The sequence below is a fragment of the Sturnira hondurensis genome, unplaced genomic scaffold (genome assembly GCF_014824575.4).
Source record: "Sturnira hondurensis isolate 20B ecotype Veracruz unplaced genomic scaffold, ASM1482457v3 Scaffold0002954, whole genome shotgun sequence".
NCBI classification, from domain to species: Eukaryota; Metazoa; Chordata; class Mammalia; order Chiroptera; family Phyllostomidae; genus Sturnira; species Sturnira hondurensis.
In genome coordinates this window covers 1-19,908 of record NW_028075585.1, presented here as the reverse complement: position 1 = coordinate 19,908, position 19,908 = coordinate 1, and the positions used below count along the sequence as shown (strand labels likewise).

Sequence of the window (19,908 nt, the reverse complement as noted above, 5' to 3'; positions counted from 1 at the left end):
TGCTGGTGTAGCTGACAGTGTGCGGACCTGAGGTGGGCGGTTTGAATAGATGGCTCCACAGTCCGGAGCTTGGTGTCAGGCACTTACATTACAATATACAAGCTGATTGTCAGGCATTCACACTGGGCTAGCATAACTCTCACTTGTTCAAAACAATTTATTTTTGTAACACATTGTTGGATTCGGTGGATCCAACATGGATGAAGCGACTGTATTATTTTCTCTCTTGTACTGCCCTTAGCGGTCTCTGGAAATAAAGGCGCACCAGCCTCACTCAGGACTCAGGCAGCTTTGGTCGATTCCCGTGTCCAGAAGAGCACCTACAGGGGAGGAAGGGTTGGGTTTGGAAACGCGGTTGGACTCACGTGCCCGCACCGTTCCCGGGACTGGGCCTTCGGAAGGTATCTTTGCCTTCAGTTCAATGTCTCTGATGTTCGTTACCGAGTTTGGTTTTCTATTTTTTCCCGTCTTTTGACCTCTACAGTTTTCTAGAAATTTATCCATTTTATCTAAAATTTCGGACATTGGCATAGAGTTAGTTGATTGCCAAGTTTTTGTTTCATTTAAAGTGGCCCATATATATAATTATTTCTCTTTCTCCTTGTGAATTTCCTATATTTTCATGGACAGTCTTGCCAGAGGTCTACTAACCTCATGAAACTTTCCATTGAATCAAAACCTGATTCTGCCCATCGCCCCTGTTTTTCCTATTTCGTTGAGCTCGGTCCTGTCTTCATTATTTACGTATTTCTCTGCTTTGTTGCTCTTCTGCTTTTCCACCCTCCTGATGGAAAGGATGAGCTCGTTCACTTTCAGGCCTCCTCGTCCCAGTGAGTGTGTTGCACAGCTGGATGCCTGCTTCCCTGCACTGCCTTCGGTGCACAGACTTGCCCTGAGACCCAGGTCTTCCACCGTGTGTCTTTCCAGTGCCGTGGTGATTTCACTGTGTGTTTTAGGTACTCGGAATTAATTAATTAATTTTTAGAAATGGATTTAGAATTCAGTTGCATTATGGACAAAGTCTGTGTGATACTGATTGATTTGAACATACTAAGGCTTCCTGTGCGGCTTAGTAACTGTTAGGTTTTCAAACATTTTCCTTGGGTGCTTGAAGAGAGTGTGTATGTTATACTCCTCTGTTGGCTGTATAAATCTCTGTGTGACTAGTTATCTGACTCTTTTATTTTATTATTTAGATCATCTATAGCTCTGTTTATTTTCTCTCCACCTCAGCCCTCGGGATATGTTAAAGACTTCAGCTAAAATTTTAGATTTTTTATTTTTTGTCTTCTCCACTTTTCTGGTACTTGTGTATATATATATATGTGTGTGTGTATATATATTTGTGTGTATATATATGTATACACACAAATAATAGAAAAGTGAAAATATTTTCAAGTTTTATTTCCAGGGTTTTGTGTGTTCAGAATTATTATAGTTTTTCTTTTGTTTTTAATTTTTTTAAAACTTAAAATATTAAGAGTTCCTTCATTTTAATAGGTTAACTCAGTCAATTAGCAATTGCCATTATAGTAAAACCATACTGTCATATTATTAAAATGTTTTGTTAAATAGACTCTATTTTTATTCATTTTCCCCATTTGTTCCTTTCTCAATGATAGGCCAGATCCTGTTGTTACATAGGCTGTCTGCTCTAACCGTGCTCAGGAAGTGGCTTGTCCTAACGTAACGTCAGAGTGACGCTGGTCTGCCCGCTGGACCGTAAGAACCGGGGACACCCTGCCCTCTCCCTGCTGCACAGGAAAGACGAGTCTCTGCCGCCTTTGTTCTCCCTTTACCGCCACCTTCACCTCCGCTATGTCCACAATGACTCCACTTTCAGTCTGGGGGCTTTGTAAATGGAAGTTGTTGGGGCGACATTGGTGATAACACTATATAGGTTTCAGGTGTACAGTTCTATAATGCATCATCTGTAGGTTGTATTGTGTGCTCACCACCCCGAGTCAAGTCTCCTCCGTCACCATTATCCCCCCTTCACCCTCTTCCACCCCCCACCCCCTTTCCCTCTGGTCATCACCACGCTGTTGTCTGTGTCCATGAGATTTTTTCTTTTTGCTTCATTCTTTCACATTTTCACCCAGCCCTGCAAACCCCCTCCCCTCTAGCAGCTGTCAGTCTGTTCTCTGTGTCTACGACTCTGTTTCTACTTTGTTTGTTAGTCCTTTTGTTCCATGAGATTCCACATGTCAGTGGAATCATGTTGCACTTGTCTTTTTTGTGGCTTATTTCACTTAGCATAATACTCTCCAGGACTATTCATGCTGTCACAAATGGTAAGATTTCTCTTTTTTTATGGCCGAGTAGTATTTCCATTGTGTAAAGGTATCACCGACTTCTTTACCCACTCATCCACCGATGGGCCCCAGGGCTGTTTCTGCACTGGGGCTGTTGTAGACCACACTGCGACGCACATCAGGGTGTGTCTATTCTCCCCAACTAGTGTTTTGGATTCTTCAGATAAATGCCTGGCCGTGGAATCACTGGGTCATAAGCTGGGTCATAAACACAGTTTCACTCACACCTTTCTAAAAATGTAGTCTCTATTTTTAAACATCACGATAAACGTTGTTAAATTCTATGGTCTTTCTTATTTCCCACATTTCTTATAGCCTCCTGTTGGATGTATTTCTCGTCTGTGGGGGGACGTTTTCTAAAGCATTTGAAAGTGGTTCTTTGAATAGCAAAGTGTCTGAGGTTGAAATGTTTGCAAAGACCTCTCTATTGTATTAAAACCACCACTCCTTGGGGCACAAATTTGGGGACAGAAAGTTCCTTCTCTCCCCTCTGCTGAAGCCGCACCCACGGCCTGCAGGCGGTGAGCGCTGTGGGGTGAGAACCACATGTGTCTGATTCTCGCGCTTTCACCCCTGCAGGGCTCTCTCTGCGAGTGTTTCGAATTGTGTTTGTGTTTTGAGTTCCTGCAGTTTCCTTATGATGTATCTAGATGGGTTTTTAAAAAAAATATGTATTCTAAAAAACCTGTTTGTCACTCAAGGCACCATTTCAAATGAAATAATTACACCTTCTCTAAATCCTGAAATCTCTTTTTCCGCAGACACCTCATCTCCCTTCACTGTTTCTCCTACTTTTCAGGTGTCTAGTCATCCAGATATCAGAATACTGGGGTCTGGTCTTCATGTTTCATTGCCTTTCTGTTATATTTCCTATTGTTTCATCTTTCACTCTGCTGTTTTATTTTTTAATTATTCTTCAATTGCAAAAGTCCCAATAGTTGTCTCATCTAAATGCTCTTTATTCCAACCACTGTAAAAACTCAATGATTCTGCTTGATTCATTGCTTCTTGTTGTTGCTTCAAATTCCTTATATCCCCTCTGCCTCTGTCTCTAACCCTTTTACTGTGAACAGAAGACACATGCAGGAAATTCACGAGACACTAATGGGCAGCCAGTGGTTACCAAGCAGACACCCCGGAGCCAGGAAAGGGGACCTGCCTGCACCCCAGGGGTCCTGTCCTGACCAGCAGGTAACTGGTTGGCTTCTCTGGAAGTAGAAGCTCCTTTTACCCACAATGCCTAGCATAGGTCCTGGTACATAGTAGGTCCCCAGCACATGTCTCTTGTATCAGTGAGTATTACTTATTTAATATGTACTCATCGAATGCTTCTACTTCAGAGATTCCAACCCCTTTGAAGTTAGACACACCTGCGTGGTTTGTTGGGACAGTGGGGTGTGAGAAGGGACGTGCTGTTTCCAGGAGGGGTCAGTGAGGGCCGGTGTGGGGGTCCCTAGGTTCCCTGCCCTCAGCTGGGAGATGACTGGAGCAGACGTGAAGGCCTGTCAGCCTGGCTCCAGAGGGACCCGCAGAGCTGCCCGCTGACCGCACTGCACAGGAGGCGTGAGCCGAGACCAGGCATCAGGGAACCGCCCCCGCAGCCCTGCTCGTCTTCTTACTGCACGGAAGGCCAGGGGAGAGAGGGGCTCAGAGACTCGGACGAGCAGGGAGGCAGCAGAGCTAGAAAAACGTTCCCTCACATAACTCAAGGGAGCGGGAATCTCAGGAAGGGGAGAGGCTAACGGTGTTAGAGTCCAGGGGCTGTCGGCGGAGATAAGGACCCCGGAGCCTGGTGGTGAACCGCTCCTGGAGCTGCTTTAAGAGCATCTTCTCGCAGCGTCAGACCTGCCTTCTTCCGCTCTCTGCATCGCGCTGCTGGGCCTGGCTGTCTGCACAGGCCGAGCAGGTGGGCTGCGCAGAGCTGGGGAGCGGGGGTGGCACCTCCTGAGGGTGCCCCTGACTTCTCACTGATCCTCATCTTCGGGCAGCAGCACCTGCTGGGGAGGCACCCTCTCCTGGGAGGAAGAGTCCCCTCCTTCTTCCCTGTGAGGGGACAGGTGGAAGGGGACGGGGACCAGTGCTACCCTGGGTGTCCTACCCCCACTGCGTGTCCTACTGCAGGTGACGAGCTTTCTGTGACAGAAGAGGACACAGGGGTGACCCCAGGGTCAGATCTGCTTTAAAGTTCAAGTCCCTGTGAATCTCTGTGCTCATCACAAGTGGCTGACGTCCCTAAGAGCCCCGACTGCTACCTGTCTGTGATCTTACTCGCTCTTAGCAACCTGCAAAGGCCTCACGCATAGAAAGTACTCAATAAAGGTTGAAACTTGAAGTGTGGTGACACCGCACGGTCTGTGAGCCCCCGTCTCCTCTGGGCCTTCTCCCCGCACAGCATCCTGCCTGAGAAACCCGGAGACCAGTGAACGCCTGGGTTTGTCTGACCTGGACAGGGCTGGTGGCTTGTTTGCGACTCCAGGGCCCCTTCCTGGCCCCTCTTCCCCACCATTTCCCCAGAAGCACACGTCCTGGGCTTGTCCTGTGGGTGAGGTACTGCCGCCTGTCACCCTGCAGGAGGCAGGTCTGCAGAACGTGGGCTCCACCTGGGCGCTTCCCGACCTACATCTCGGAGCACAGGGAGCAAGGACGTGGGGCTCCCTGTGGGGCTGGTTTACTTTGATGTGTCTCTCACGTCATCTCCGTGCCACTGCTCCCCTCGTTAGACCCCCTGTCTTATTTCACCCAGAATTCTAACTGCTCTGGACCCTGACCTCCGGCTCCCTCCTCCTCCAGGCAGCAGGAAAGACCCATCTCCCACCAGACCCCTGTTTCGCAGTAGTTTCCCACAGTAAAGGTGTCAAGCCCTAGGGACTCGATGTCTCCCTTCATACCACAGGCCTCTCCAGGGAACAGAGGCATCTCGGCCGGGTCTGGTTCCGAAAGAAGGACCAGCACAGTGCCACCCGTACTGTGTCTGCTGGAATCCCCCTGTCCCCATCCTTCCAGGATTTACTTCGTTCCTCCCCCACCCCGCCACCGCCTTTTCCTTTTAGGAGCACCCGCAACAGCCTTTGGAGATGCCCAGTGTGTTATCTGGTTTGCTCATGTCTAAATCCCAGCGGTGGATTAAGGTCCTGTCTCTCCCACAAGGTACGGGGCCCAGAGCAAAGCATGGGAATATGTGTGTATCGGTTTCAGTCAGCAAATTCTAACACAAACTACATCCCCAGTCTGTTCTGCATGATCGTGGTGGTGAAGTGAAGTAGCAGGTCAGAGGTGCCATGAGGATTCGATACAGGAACCTAGAAGTCCTCAAAGTCAGTGTCGCATAAGGGGCAGCCCGGGGAGGAGGTGTTTCCTGTTTCTCACTCCCACTGACTCCATCCTCCGGGCTGCGTGTCGGGGCGCAGGGAGGGGGGTGCAGTGGGGGATCCTCTTGTCCTCAACCTTGGCTCGTCCTCACTGCCCCTCTGCCCATCTGGCCATCACCGGTCATGGGATGGGCCCCGCCCAGCTCTGTGGATGGGCCTCCACCTGGAGCCCTGGCTGGATAGCACGGTCCTGGGACCCTGGACACGGCCAGGTGACTGTGGCTTCCCTTTCTGATTTTTGATGTTGAAGTGTCTTTTTTTTTACATTTTTGTTTTTTGAGGTTTGTATTTTTTTTTAGTTATAATTGATACTCAACATTACATTAGTTTCAGATGTTGCTAAGAGAGTAACAAAAGTTTTTGTCACAAGAAAAAAATGTATAACTATATATGGTGACAAATGTTAACTGGATTTATGGTAATCATTTTAAAATAAATGCAAATGTTGAATCATCACGTCGTACCCCTGAAATGCCTCTTGACCCTTCCGTGAGAACCTTGTCCCTCCAAAATCCGTCCAGACCACCAAGGACCCTTGTGTCCAACAGACACAATCTCCTTCTCTCTCTGGTGGGAACCGCGGCCCTGGACGATGTTGGACCCCAAGGCCTCTCTGTGGGCGGGGCCCACCTGTGAAAGCCCCAGGGACCATTCCCCGGAGCCCGGCCCCCAAGAGCAGCAGCTCTGCTCTTACCTGGGGGGTCTCTGCCCTGAGCCACAGGGGAGCCCGGCATCACCAAGGGCACCATCTGGGTGCCATCCAGGGGCTCCCAGGGACCTGCAGGACCAGCATCCTGGAGCCTGGGAAAGGTCATCATGTTTTATGTCTGATGTTCTAGTGAAATATGAATCTATGGTGATCTCTTTTTATTGAAAGTGTTCTGTAAACATTTGCTTAATCCTTAGCAATAATCTCTTCCAACAGCACCCCCTCCATGTACTCTCTTCCCTTCTGGGACTTTAAATGGACAACTTAAACCTCTCCATTTAGCCACCAAATGCACTGTAATAGGCAGAAGAATAGATGTGCAAATACGACGTCCCATCCCTGGTCCCTGGGACCTGTGAGTGTGTTACTGTGCCCAGCAGAAGGGACTGTGCACGGGTGACTAAAGGCGTGCATCTGCCGTAAAGAGATAATCCCGAACGCAGGGAAAGAGGCTAATCTGATCACCTGGGTCCTTCAAAGTGAACAGGACTAAGGAGTGTGGGTTAGATGGAGAATTGAGGTCCAGCTGAAATAATTTCTACACACTGAGATGTGGTCATCCCTGTTCTTTTATTCTTTAAGTGTTGGGTTGCATTTGTGGGATACCTAATCTGGACAAGATATTTAACCATTCTATTGGACATTGATAGATACAGCCTAGTATATTTTCTCAGAAATTTCACACCTCCTTTCTTAAATATGATTTGCTTTTTCTTCTTATTGGTTCCTTAACTGGCTTTAGGGCCGATGTTATTCTTGCCCAACAAATGAGTTGTTGACTTTACTTATATTTTTCTTCCTCTTGAGTATTTTAAAGAGGATCACGGGCCTTCCTTGGAGGTTTAGTAGAACTTACTGTAATAGATGCCGAATATGGTTGAAGGAAAGTAGAAATTTTAAACTGCTTTAACTTCTTTCTTTGCAGCCTTTTCCATTGACATGGTTTCTTCCTAGTTTTAGGGTTGTTTAAATTCCCCCTATACCTGCAGTGACATATTGATCTAAGACACCACTGTTTTGTTCTTACTTAATTTCACCTGTGTTATTCCCCTTTTCACAGAACAAGCTGCTCCAGCAGGAGGGACCATCAGCAGGCAGCCACCAGATCAGCCTCGGTGAGTGGGAGCCCCAGTGCTGAGCCCATGTGGCTCCACCAGGTGGGCACAGTGTGCAGGGACCCCATGAGCAACCCTGTGTGGTGGGGAGAGGCTAAGGGACCCCATCCGTCCAGGCCCCTCCCCACCCGAGTACAACCAGCCCCCCCCCACACACACAAACACAGACACCCTCTGCTGGCATCGCCTCCCACTCCACTATCTCCACCCCCTCCGCCCACGGCAACAGGTCCACCAGCACATGTCTCCTCCCCATCTCAGCTCCCAGGTCGTTTTCCTCAAGTTCCTGACTGTCCAGCCAGTCCACTAGCCACTGTCCGTGGGTCACTCATGCACTCCTCAGGGGCATCTCTCACACCCCCTCCCAGGGGCTTGCTGGGGTTTGATTCCTAGTCCTGGCTTGTCCGCCATTTCCAAGGCCGTCTGGGAGTCAGCTCCCAGGCTGACCGCTCTCCTGTCAGACTTTATGTCTCCAACACAGAAATTTGTTTCCTTGGATTTAAAAAACTTGCAGTGGTTATTTCAATTCAGCATTTCTAAAAGTTTTCAGTAACAGTAATTCTATGTTGGCTTAGAAAGAACTATTTCAAAACTCCAGAAAAGCATAATTTCGTGAAGGACCACACCCACGGAGAGCGGTGGACGCATCACAAGTGCGCGGTGGGCTCCCACAAAGGGAACGTGGGATGAACACGCAGGGAACACTCAGCACCCAGGGGGCCTCTTGGGTCTCACTCAGTCCCAAACCGCCCCCAGTCCGAGGGACCGCTCTCTGGGTGTCTGACACTGTGGGTGAGCTCTGTCAGCTGTTCAGAGGATGGAATATCACAGCGGACACTGCTCTGCACCCGGCTTCCATCCAGCGTCCTGTCCTGGTTCTCGTCCCCACGGCTGTGTGCGGCTGGGGTCTGTTCACTCTCCTGGCTGCACGGGGTGGGATTGTGTGAACAGCCCACACTTGTCATCCTCTGCTGCTCACGGGCATTTGTTACACCCAGATTGTACAAATGGTGCTGCTGTGAGAAATTTCCTCATATGCCTCAGCACACACATGGGCACATGTCTCTGGGAAGTGCAAGGAGAAGGGAGGTGCTGGGTCCTAGGCTGACTGAACGTTTGGCTGTAGTAAGTCCCACCATAGCATTTTCAAAGTATTTGTTTTTTAAGTGTATTTTATTGATTATGCTATTATAGTTTTCCCAATTTCACCCCCTTTATCCCCTCCTCCCTTTGCCCCCAACCCTCCAGCATTCCCCCTCTTAGTTCACGTCCATTCTCATATACATAAGTTCCTTGACTTCTCTGTTTCCTATACCGTTCTTTACCTCCCCTGTCTATTTGGTACTTACCATTTATGCTACTTATTCCCTGTCCCTTTTCCACCATTCTCCCCCTGCCCCTCCCAGTTGATAACCCTCCACGTGATCTCCATTTCTGTGATTCTGTTCCTGTTCTAGTTTGCTTAGTTTTTATTTTCATTGTTTCATTGTTTTCATTGTTTCAGGTTCAGTTGTTGATAGTTGTGAGTTTGTCATCATTTTACTTTTCATAGTTTTTGATCTTCTTTTTCTTAGATAAGTGCCTTTAACATTTCATATAATAAGGGCTTGGTGATGATGAACTCCTTAAACTTGACCTGAATGCTATCTGAGAAGCACTTTATCTGCCCTTCTATTCTGAATGAAAGCTTTGCTGGATAGAGTCATCTTGGATGCAGGTCCTTGCCTTTCATGATGAGGAATACTTCTTTCCAGCCCCTTCTTGCCTGCAAGGTTTCTTTTGAGAAATCAGCTGACAGTTTTATGGGAACTCTTCTGTAGGTAACTGTCTCCTTTTCTCTTGCTGCTTTTAGGATTGTCTCTTTATCTTTAATCTTGGGTAACATAATGATGATGTGCCTTGGTATGTTCCTCTTTGGGTCCATTTTCCTTGGGATTCTCTGGACTTCCTGGAAGTCTATTTCATTCAACAGACCAGGGAAGTTTTCCTTCATTATTTGTTCAAATGAGTTTTCAACTTCTTGCTCTTGTTCTTCTCCTTCTGGCACCCTTTTGATTCACATGTTGGATATTTAAAGTTGTCCCGGAGGTTGTGAAGCTGTCTGTCCAAGAGGGGTCTGAGGGGGAACAATGCCGCTCACTTGCTCTGCTCGAGCCCCGCTTTCCAATGAGCTCTCCTGTGAGACTGGGGGCTTCTCCTGCCGTGGCAACCCCCGCAGTAGGTTGCGGCCAGCTTGGACTCTTTAGTTTCCCATCCAACCAGCCCGCCTCGCCTGCGTGCTCCCCCGCCTTGCAGCACGTCCTGTCTGCCAGTCTCCACCCTGCCTACTGGTCTGGTGAATGTTTCTTTAGTTCCTTGGTTGTCAGAGTTCCATGCAGTTTGATTTTCTGTTTATTGTTTTTAGATTGGTTGTTATCCTTCTTTTGGTTGTGTGAGGAAGTGAAGCCTTTCACATTTTCAAATTATTTGAATCAACTGACCCTCGGACTAGCAATAATGAGAGACAGAATTAGTCTGATTTTGTCTGAGTTTAATTTTCACCATGCTGGGAGTTGTGAGTGATGTCACACTATGGGTTACTTTGACCCTCCCCTCCGACACAAACTGTTGGACAATTTCCATGAATGTCCGGGCCATGTGAACATGCTTGCACGGAGGACACACTGGGCTCGTCGTCGGGACTGGACGGGCTCTGGCAGGGAGCCCGTGTCACCTCACTATTCTGATGCCCTTTCCTGGTCATGGGTTTGTGGTCAGAGACCCGCGGTCAGACACAAAAATGCAGCAAAACCTCGCTTCTTGAGCTTAATTCATTCGGGAATTATGTTTGAGAGGTGGTTTGTTTGAGATCCCAGTCATACAGGCGACCTTTCACACAGGTATCAGCCTGGAAGGGTGTCAGGTGAAGAATCAAAACTCTGTTTGACAACTGAGACATATTTTCCAATAACAGTTTGGTCACGAATTGAATTGTTCAAGATGGGAGACATTCAGGAACTGAGGTCTGACTGTATTTGGTCTCTGTCCCTGGTTCCCAGGACAGAGCTCCTGAAACCCTTGGACTCTCCTGAGTGACAAGGACGCTAATGAGATGGTGGTTGGCCTAGGGTCCTGGACAGTTTCAGGATGGGGCTGGTCACCAGAAAGAACCTCTGATCAGGTTTGGTCAGAGGGTTGGAACTCTCAGCCTCACTGCCCAGCCTCTGGGGGGAGCTGGGCCAATCCCCAATGGCCAAGGGTTTGGTCAAATCTGTCCACATAGTGGAACCTCCATAAACCCCCTAATAATGGGGTTCAGAGAGCTTCTGAAGTGGTGAACCCTTCCCCATGCTGGGAGTTGGGGGTGACACTTTCCGACTCCATGGGGACAGAGGCTCCGGCACTTGAGACCCTTCCCCACCTCGCCCCATGTCCCTCTTCATCTGGCTGCTCACGTGTATTGTTTATAATAAAATGTACAGTGAGCCCAGCATTTTCCTGAGTTCTGTGAGTTGATCCAGCAAATTCATGAACTTGGTGGGGAACCCCTACCTTTTGTAGGCAAGTTGGAGAGACGAGCAGGTCACATGGGACCCTGAACTTGAGACTGGCTCTGAGGGGAGGGCAGTCTTGTGGGGTGGACCCTGACCGTGTGGGGTCTGAGGCAACTCCAGGGAGTTCACATCGGAGTTGAGCTGAACTGTAGGAAACACAGCTGGTGTCCGAGAATCAGAGAAGTGGGTGATTGGAGGAAAACACCCCTCACCATCCCACAGAGAAACTCAGAGTAACAGCAAGTAAGAAATGCTCTAACTGGGACATTATTTATTGGTCACATGTCCTTGCAGCCAAACCCGGGTGCCTGTAATGCACCAGAAAGTTTCAGCCTCAATCTTTGCTCCAGGACCAAAATGTGTCTTTGTTTTCCACCCCCCACCCCAGCCCCTGACTCTGTTCCTACAGGGGAAGGTTCCTCACTCAGAGTCCTGGTGGGCACCTCCTCCCTCCCTGGAGCATGACTGTGCTTTCCCTTCCCCTCCTCCCCCCACAGGGGGCATGTCCTAAACTCTACGGGGCCCCAGGAGACCTGCATCCAGGGAGCACTGGGCAGCAGCAGCTCATCCCAGGCTGACCCCCGACTGTGCCCAAGGCCCCCTTTTCTCTGACTCCCCAGCGAGCTGACAGCAGCCCTCCTGGTCTCCTGTTCCTTCTTCTGTTCTAGGCCCTTCCTTGCTTCACTGTCCCCAGTGAACGTTAATAACCGTCCCTTCCAAAACAGAAGAGTCTCGGAGGGAGGCAGAGACCACGTCCCTCTATGATAGAGGGAACCCGTGTCCCCAACATTCGTGCATCTGGACACGGCACGAGGCTCCACCAGTCAGGTGACCATGTGCCAGACCCTGACTCGGGACAGGGTGACACAGAGAGGCTGGGACTGTGCAGAGGACACTCGGCCAGGGTGGGGGGAGTGGCAGCAACAGTGTCTGGGCACTGGGGCAGCAGAGACAGCTGTCCGAGCCTCAAGGCCCAGGGTCCTGCCTCAGGGGAGTTGGTGGGGTGAGCAGTGACATCTGTGCCCGGCAGCAGGGCAGCAGGGCCTGTGTGGGACCTGACCCAGGCTGGGCTGTGGGGGTCCCTGGCTGTGCAGCCTCTGGTCTGTTCTGTGACTGTCCCCAAACTGGCATTGGAACCCACTATACTGCTTTATATCTAAATTAGAGAAATTAGGATTCCATTATTTGCTCCAAGAAATACACCTGGGCAACAGTTTCACTCAGAGCTTTTATTATGGTCACCTGGGGCCGTCTCCTAAACCTTCCACCTGACTCTTCCCCGTGGTAGAGAGAACGACTGTGACCCCTGACATCACGTCTCATAAATGACAATACATGTCCCCCCTTTTCTTTCTGAGGAACAAACCCACTAAATGTGCATTGAATACCCCTCCCCACCATGACCTCCGTCACTGACCTCAGTGGTCCCGGGTCTGCCTGAGCCCCAGGATGGCTTGAGGGGCTTCTTTCAAACCCCAGGCCTCTCCCAGACCCACATCCCAGGGGATTAGGCCCCAGGCCGGAGTCACTCATGTGACAAGCCCTGCAGGCGAGGTGGACACACAGCCGGGTGGGATCTGGTCTGGGTTCCTGCTGCTAAATGTGCGACCTGAAGGCCAGCAGCATCCGCACCAGCCTTGTCATAAACCCAGCATCCCACTCTCTGCTCCAGATTTTCTGAGTCTTAACAAAGTGTGCAGGTCATTTGTGGGCACCAGAAAGTCTGGGACTCGGTGCTCCACAGCCTTCTATACCCGGAGACAGATTGTGCAGGCGGCTGTGGCGTGAGGTCCACTCAGATGGCTCAGCACTGGGGCCCTGGGTTCCATCCTTCCTCCGTCTTCTGTAGCTGTCACCCCTGGGTGACCTCGCCCATGCTCACGGGTTTAAGTAGCATCTGTGTGTGTGGCCTCCCAAGTCTGTCTGTGCAGCCTGCACATCTCCTGGTCCCCAGACTCAGCTGTCCAACCACCATCACATGACTCCCTGGGATCTTCACAGACATCTCAGCTACATATTCTTTAAAAATGAATGTCTGCGACATCCCCTCAAACACGCTGCTTCCAGAGTCTCCCCATCTCTGCTGACACAACTCTGTCTCTCTGCTTGTGTCCTCTGAGATGTTCGGTGACCTGGATTCCTCTCCCTCGTACCCCAGATTAACCATTAGGAATGCCATCAGGTCCCCCTCAGAAGGTATCCAGGATCCCCCCACACCCATTATTCCCACCGCTCATCCTGGGAAGCATCCCCAGCCTGGAGCCCAGCACAGACCCCTCCCATGTCCACACTGCCTCCCTCACTAGCCAAGTCTGCTCTCAGCACAGCAGCTGCTGGGGCCCATTGAAGAGGACATCAGGCCATGTCCCCCTCCTGCTCTGCACTGTCCTCTGACCCCCACCTCACTCAGAGCACAGTCGTGCCCTTCCCATGTCCTCCAGGCCCACGTGGTCTGGCCCTGCCTCCCTCTCATCTCCATCAGTCCCTGCCCCATCCCCACACTGACCCCACCCCTCCTCCTCCTTCCCAGACTCCAGACACCCAATGCCTCGGGGCATTCGCACTGGGGACTGGAGGGTCCCCTGCCTGGACAGGACTTCCTCCAGACATCCTCATGGGTAATACCTCCTGTCCTTCAAATCTTCCCTCAAGGCCACCTCCCCAGTGAGGCCCACACTGACCCCCAAATCAAATACCCATGTTCCCTGTCCTCACAGCCCACACCGGGGACCACTGTCCCCTCTGTGTCTTCCCACACCACTCACCCTCCCACAGACACTGCCCTGTGTGCTGTGCTCACATCCCATCTCCCCACACAGCACGGGCCCCACGAGGCTGTCAGTGATCCTGATTGTGCTTCCATGATGTCCCCATATGCAAAACTAGTGCCACATGTCTGTCACACAGCCTCCACTGGTCATCAATGGTCAGGGCAGGGCACCTCCCTATGCTGCAGGCAGGGTCTGTATTAACAGCTGGTCCGTGGCAGCTATGGCCCCACCTGCACTCACACCCACATCGATGCCCCTGCACTTTCCCCACAGAGCGGCTCCCCCAAATCCACCCCAGACTGTGCTCTGTGCATCCCGGAGTGCACACCGCAGCCAGCACTGGAGCAAAGGGCAGGGGGAGGGGCGGGTGAGCAGATTGGAATTCAATGGGTCTTATCTCGGTTGGGAAACTATGGGATCCCAGCTCTGGTTGGTCCAGAACCCAGTTCCTCTGAGAGTTTAGGAAGAAATGAAAGATCAGCCAAGCCCTGGAGAAGGCAAGAGCAGGAGGAGTCTGACAAGTCATCCCTCTGCACCACAGACTCCGGTGTGCAGGGACCCCCTGGACCTGGTGGGGACAGTGACAGGCAAAACACCAGAGGACAATAAGAACAGGACTCCTAACGAGGAGCAGTCATGCTGCTCTACAGAAACAAAGAAGCAACAAATAAAGACCCAGAGATGGAGATGAGTGTCCGACCCAGGCCTGAGCCTCCCCTGACCCGGCCACACGAAGCCCTCGCTGCCCACTGCCCTGGAGATGGGCTTCACTGGGACAGTTTACAAGGCCTGAGTGATGCTGGGTTCCTGTGATCACAGGTCCTGCTGGGACAAGGCTCCACTGAAGACACAGGACAAAAGGGCAGAGGGTGATGCAGTTGAGGAGGGACCATGACGCACTGGGCACTGACGCAAAGCCCATGACGCACTGGGCACTGACTGGGCACAGCCCGACCACGCTTGGTCCTAACAGTCTCTCCTGTACCCACAACAGACTCAGCACAGCAAACACACGGGTTCTGGAATTCTCAATGAGTCTATTTATTTCTTTCAAAAGTTAGGATCTTCAACTTTTTAATGAACACATCAACCACTCACAGCAAGACCTGAGAAAACAAATTTACACCCAGAGCCTCATTTCAAAGAGGGAGCGAGAAGCTGCAGCTCAGGCACCAGGAAGCACAGACAGGGCTGGGGGGCTGGGCTCTCTGCTGGAGCAGGGACATGTGGGGAGGGGGCTGGTGGGCGGGGTGGGCCTGCCTCCCCCCTCCTCAGTGATGCTGATGGGAACACAGACATTCAGGTGCCAGTAGCAGAAGCAGAAGTGAGATGTCCCTGAAGTGACAAACAGGGGCTGGCGGGTGTGTGTGTGTCAGGAACCTTCCATCACTCATTCCCCAACAGGGCAGCTGTCTCACACTGGAGAAGAAAATACTCGTGAACAAATGTCCATCAGTGGCTATAGGTGGTGACATTGTCCAACAGCCCACCTTGCGCTCAACAGTCCCACAGACTCCCCCCCTTGTCCAGTCCCATCCCCTCCGCCCAACCCTCCCCCTGTCAGGGCCTCACCTTTACAAGCCCTGAGAGAGACATCAGAGTCCTGGTCACTGTCACTGCCTGGGTGGCACAAAACAGGATGTGGTCAGAGCCCCCAGGACAGGAGACCAAAGGAGGAACTATGGGGGGAGTGGGAGGTCCCCCATGGCCTCCTGTCTGCGCTGACACAGGGTCTCAGGGGTCCCCCCTCCATACTCACTGGCAGCCTGAGCACAGCTCCATCCTTTTCCACCTGCGGGAAGAAAACATCCTGTGAGACACCAGGGAGGAGGCAGGGCCATGAGGTCCCAAGGGAATTCCTGGAGCTGGACCCCAGGGAAGTTCCCAGAACTCTGACTATAGTTCAGGGCAGGATCCGGAAACCTGAGGGAAGTTCATGTGCAGGAATTGGACCAACCGCCCTCCTGCAGGTCTGTCCTCAGCAGGGACCCTCCCCTTGGACCTGTGACTGTTGGGAGCCAGGTCCCCAGCACCAGAATCATCAGGGTGACAAATCTGTCCTTTATCTCACAGGGGCCTTCCTAAACAGTCTGTAGCAAGTAGGGCCCCAGACTGGCAAGCACATGAGTGAAGACTCTACTTCCCTTTAATGAAGTGAGACGCACACTTCTGGGCTTGAGACCCCCGGTGAGACAAGAAATGAGCCCTTACCTGACCGCCCTTACCTGAGCGCCTCCTCCCCCACATCACAGCTCCAGCCACCACAGCTCCAAGCTGGACCAGGCCACCAAGGACAACCACTTTGATGGTGTTGACCTGAGAGGGCGGCTCTGGAAAGGGACAGGAAGGTGAGGGCCCTGCCCCTGGGTCCTGCCCCACCCCCGCTGAAGTCCAAGGAGGCCCCCCTCACCCCATCGCAGCATCAGGGGCTCCCGCAGCCCCTGGTGCCACACGTGGCACGTATATCTCTGCTCTTCCCCAGGCGGCACCACCACCGCAGCCCATGTCTGGAAGGTCCCATCGCCCTTGGACCTTGTCTCCACCAGCTCCGTGTCCTGAGTCTGCTCCTGCTCGTCCCGCTGCCAGGTCAGGTCGATATCCGAAGGGTAGAAGCCCCGCGCCCAGCACCTCAGGGTGGCCTCCCGCTCAGACGTGGAGTGGCGGGTCACTCGCACGTCTGGGGGGTCTGAGGACAAGGGTCGTAAAGTCAGGAACTTCGCACGGGCCGCGGGGCAGTCCAGCAGCGCTCCCGTGGCCAACCCGAGACTGGACAGGACGGGGCGGAGGTAAAGCCCAGACCCAGTCTTGACAGAGGCAGCTGGGGGGATCCCCTGGTCTGTAGAAAGTTCTAGAACCAGAGGGACTCAGCCCAGGTGCAGGCCGGTCTGAGGGACAAAAGCGTTTCTGGTCCAGACTTGGGGAGGGGAAGGAGGTGGCACGTGGCTGCGGAGAGTGGGGGTCGGACCCAGACCCGCGGGTGTGGGGCGGGATCGGGCCTGAGAGAGGAGGTCCCCACGGGCCGGGGCGCCGCCAGGGTCAGAGGGGGCCGCTGACCGGACATCTGGGGCGCGTCCCCTCCGTCCCGGAGAGGCTGCCCCCCGGGCGTCCCTGAGAGATGGCGGGGTCGCCCTCCGGCCCCGGGTCGGAAAGTCGGGGGGAACTCGGTCTCCCGACCCAGAGGCGGTTCTGACTCGGGTCCCGCGTCCCGTCTCCCCGTCGGAGCCCAGCCCGAGGGCGGGGGGGGCCCCGCGAGCCCCGGTACCTGCGCGCTGCAGCGCCGCCTTCCCGAGCTCCAGGTACCGCAGGAGCCGCTGCACGCACTCCCCCTCCAGGTAGTTTCTCCATCGCTCCGCGCAACCCCCCGCCTCCCACTTGCGCCGAGTGATCCCAGCCGCCGCATCGGTCGCGGTCCACAGAGGCAACTCCTTTCGGACCCCGCGCTCAACCGCCCAGGCGCCGGTCAGCGCCAGCGCCCCCGAGAGCAGCAGCAGGAGGCTCGGGGACCGCATGACGCGCATCCTCAGGGTTTGGGGAGAAGCTAAGTTCCCGCGGGTCTGCGGAGACTTATAGTCGGGGCGGCGGCGACGCTAATTGGTTTCTCTAGACAGCGGCCACCAATGAGAGAGACAGCGGGGGCCGGGTCACGAGTATCCGGGAAGGAGGCCGGGAGCAGTTTGGGAGACTCAGAAGTGAAACCCGTAGACCCCGAGTCCCCAGCGCGGAGCTTCCCCGCCCGGACTCCGCCCTCGGGCCGAGACCCTGAGCGCCCGGCCGGGCACCTGGGACTTTGCCCCGAACCCTCTTCCTGCTCTGAGAGCTCGTTGTCGCACCGCGTCCCAAGTCCGGACCCTGAGTCTTTCCGGGGAAACCAGAGAGCGACCCCCAGGCCGGGCCCAGCCCCCTTCCTCCTCTCCGTCCCCGAGCCCCTCTCCCGGGAACGGACTCCGCCTCCCACCCCTGATCGCCCCCCGGACTCTTCTAGAAGGAAACTCGCCCCCGGGGACTGGACCCCAGAGAGGAGCTGCTCTGGCAACGGGGGTGGAGGGACAGAGGGCCTTTCTCCTGGGTCCCGGAGGAATTGTGCCTGAAACGCGACAGAGGTTCTCAGAGTCCGGTCCCCTCGTCGTCCCTGAAACTCTGAGGGTCAGGAAGCCGATAACCTGTAAAAGGGGGCTGGGCCCTCCGTTCCGAACTGCGTCTGACCAGCCCTGCAGTCAGACCCACAAAGTCCCTAATTCCACTTCCCATCCAGTGTGTGTGTGCGACTCGGGGTTGTCACTGTGCAGTGACCTCCACCCGCAGCCCTCGGTGCGTCCCTGTGAGTCCCGGGTCCTGAACGCGGAGCAGCCGGGAAGCCGGTCACTGAGGTGCGTTTGGACCTGAGCTCGCGCGGCCTCGGAGCTGCGAGCGCTCCGTGCAGGCGCCACCGGGACGAGGGAGGAAGGGTGGCCTGGGGGGCCCTGGACCCAGGGCAGAGTGAGGGACGTTCAGGGAGGGCGCTGGGGACCCTGGAGCCTGTCAGTCTTCAGAGGAGCAGTGGCCCTGCCTCAGTTTCCCTGCTGTTCTGGGTCGTTGACGGGAAGAAGCCTGTGAGAGGCCAGGGCCCAGAGCAGCCTGGGCGCCACATTGCAGAGCACAGCGGGGATGTCAGTCAGTTCCACTCCCTCAGGTGGGGGGGTCTGGGTGTCCTTCTCACGCTGACACGGGATCCAATGTAGGAGGCAGAGTGACAGGAGAGCAGAAGGGACAGATTGCTGGGCCAGCACCTGTAAGCAGAGAAGGGCGAGGCCTCGAGCAGTAGTCCGGGTACTGGCTCTGTCTGGGAGCGGGGATGGCGCCCCTGTGGTGAAGGTCCCCACGCAGACAGTGTCCGGAACCTGTGATTATTGTCTTCTGACGAGTCCAGTTTTCTCAGTGGAGCAGAAACAGGGTCACCCGCAGCGATAAAGTGGGGAAGGAGGTGAGTGTCTGAGCAGAGGATGGGGACCCTGAGGGAGCCCTACAGGGACAGGACTGAGGGCAGTGGTGTGGCCCCCTGTGGTCTGGCTCATGAGTTAACCTGACAGCCTCAGCGTGGCTGTGTGGGGCTCCAGCCTCCTGTGGCTTGTGGGGCAGGTGTGGGGCAGGTGGACACAGAGTTGCCAGCTGTGTGGTTTTTCCAGGCGAGGCTGACAAAGCAAGGGGGAGCCAAGGAGCAGGTGAAATGATGCCTCATGGAGGTTAAGAGCAGGGCGGAGAGGACACCGAGGGGTGGGGGACAGTGAACAGATGGCAGGATCACAGACTGGGCCCCAGGGGGCCCCAGGGGTTGTTGGGGTGATGACTCGGGCCTGGAAACAGGCGCAGCTCTGAGGGAGGTTTGCTGACCTCATATGACAGCCTGTGATCACATACTTGTGGGGGTGTTTCCAGAGGTCTGGCCGCTCTGCTTTTAGGGTTTATGTGACCTGACTGCCCACCCAGGGAATGGGGGGGAATCTCCCTGTTCCATGGTCCTTAACCTCAATGGCATCACCCAGGTCTCTTTGCCTCGTGAGAAAAGCTGTCACAGGCTCCGAGGACCAGGCTGGGCGTCTCTGGGGAAGGTATTCAGCCTTCCATTCCCGATGGTGTTGACATCACCGAGGGTGAAGGAGGCAGCGCTCTGGGAGGGTGACCATGGGCCAGAAGCTAAAAGAAATGGGGGAGTGGCCTGGGGTGCACAGGGAATCCCTCTGATGAGGTAGTGGGGCCTCCAGTCTGATGGCTGATTGGGGGTGCTAGGGAGAGGGAGGGAAAGGGGTCAAAGCAGTGGAGGAGCAAGGACCCCCCCCTCCACCCCAGGGCACCAGGTCAGTGGGAGGGGGGACACCCATGGACTTCAGAGGGGGTCGTTGTCTCTGGCTCCTTCGAGAGCTGTGAAGTGCAGGGACCTCGTCTTGGGGGACCGCTGCGCAGGTTCTGGTCCTGGGATGAGCACTTTGGGGGGTGAGCAGCAGGCAGGTTCCAGGGGTTGGGGAGGAGGGGGAGTGGGAGGGGACAGAGTGGGGGCTGTGGAGATGAGGAGCAGGATGTTTGGGGACCAGGGGTGACTGAGACAGACAGGGACAAGGACAGA

General features: G+C 53.8%; 1 protein-coding gene across 1 annotated transcript; it reads right to left on the bottom strand.

Moving 5' to 3' along the window:
- Nucleotides 1-15,437: 15,437 nt before the first annotated feature.
- Nucleotides 15,438-17,320, bottom strand: LOC118983746 (BOLA class I histocompatibility antigen, alpha chain BL3-7-like). Its single transcript, XM_037041345.1, has 4 exons — nucleotides 17,074-17,320; nucleotides 16,222-16,497; nucleotides 16,037-16,141; nucleotides 15,438-15,603 (listed from the first exon to the last, which is right to left on the bottom strand). The coding sequence occupies exons 1-4, from the start codon at nucleotides 17,318-17,320 to the stop codon at nucleotides 15,491-15,493; spliced, it is 741 nt and encodes a 246-aa protein (XP_036897240.1). The 3' UTR covers nucleotides 15,438-15,490.
- Nucleotides 17,321-19,908: the final 2,588 nt, after the last annotated feature.

Bases quoted from the DNA above. Each gene is read 5' to 3' on its own strand.
- LOC118983746 (XM_037041345.1), bottom strand. From the start codon at position 17,320: ATGCGGTCCCCGAGCCTCCTGCTGCTGCTCTCGGGGGCGCTGGCGCTG. The intron at 16,498-17,073 runs GTACCGGGGCTC...CCTTGTCCTCAG, and splicing joins GGCGGCGCTGCAGCGCGCAG to ACCCCCCAGACGTGCGAGTG. The intron at 16,142-16,221 runs GTGAGGGGGGCC...GTCCCTTTCCAG, and splicing joins GCCCCTGATGCTGCGATGGG to AGCCGCCCTCTCAGGTCAAC.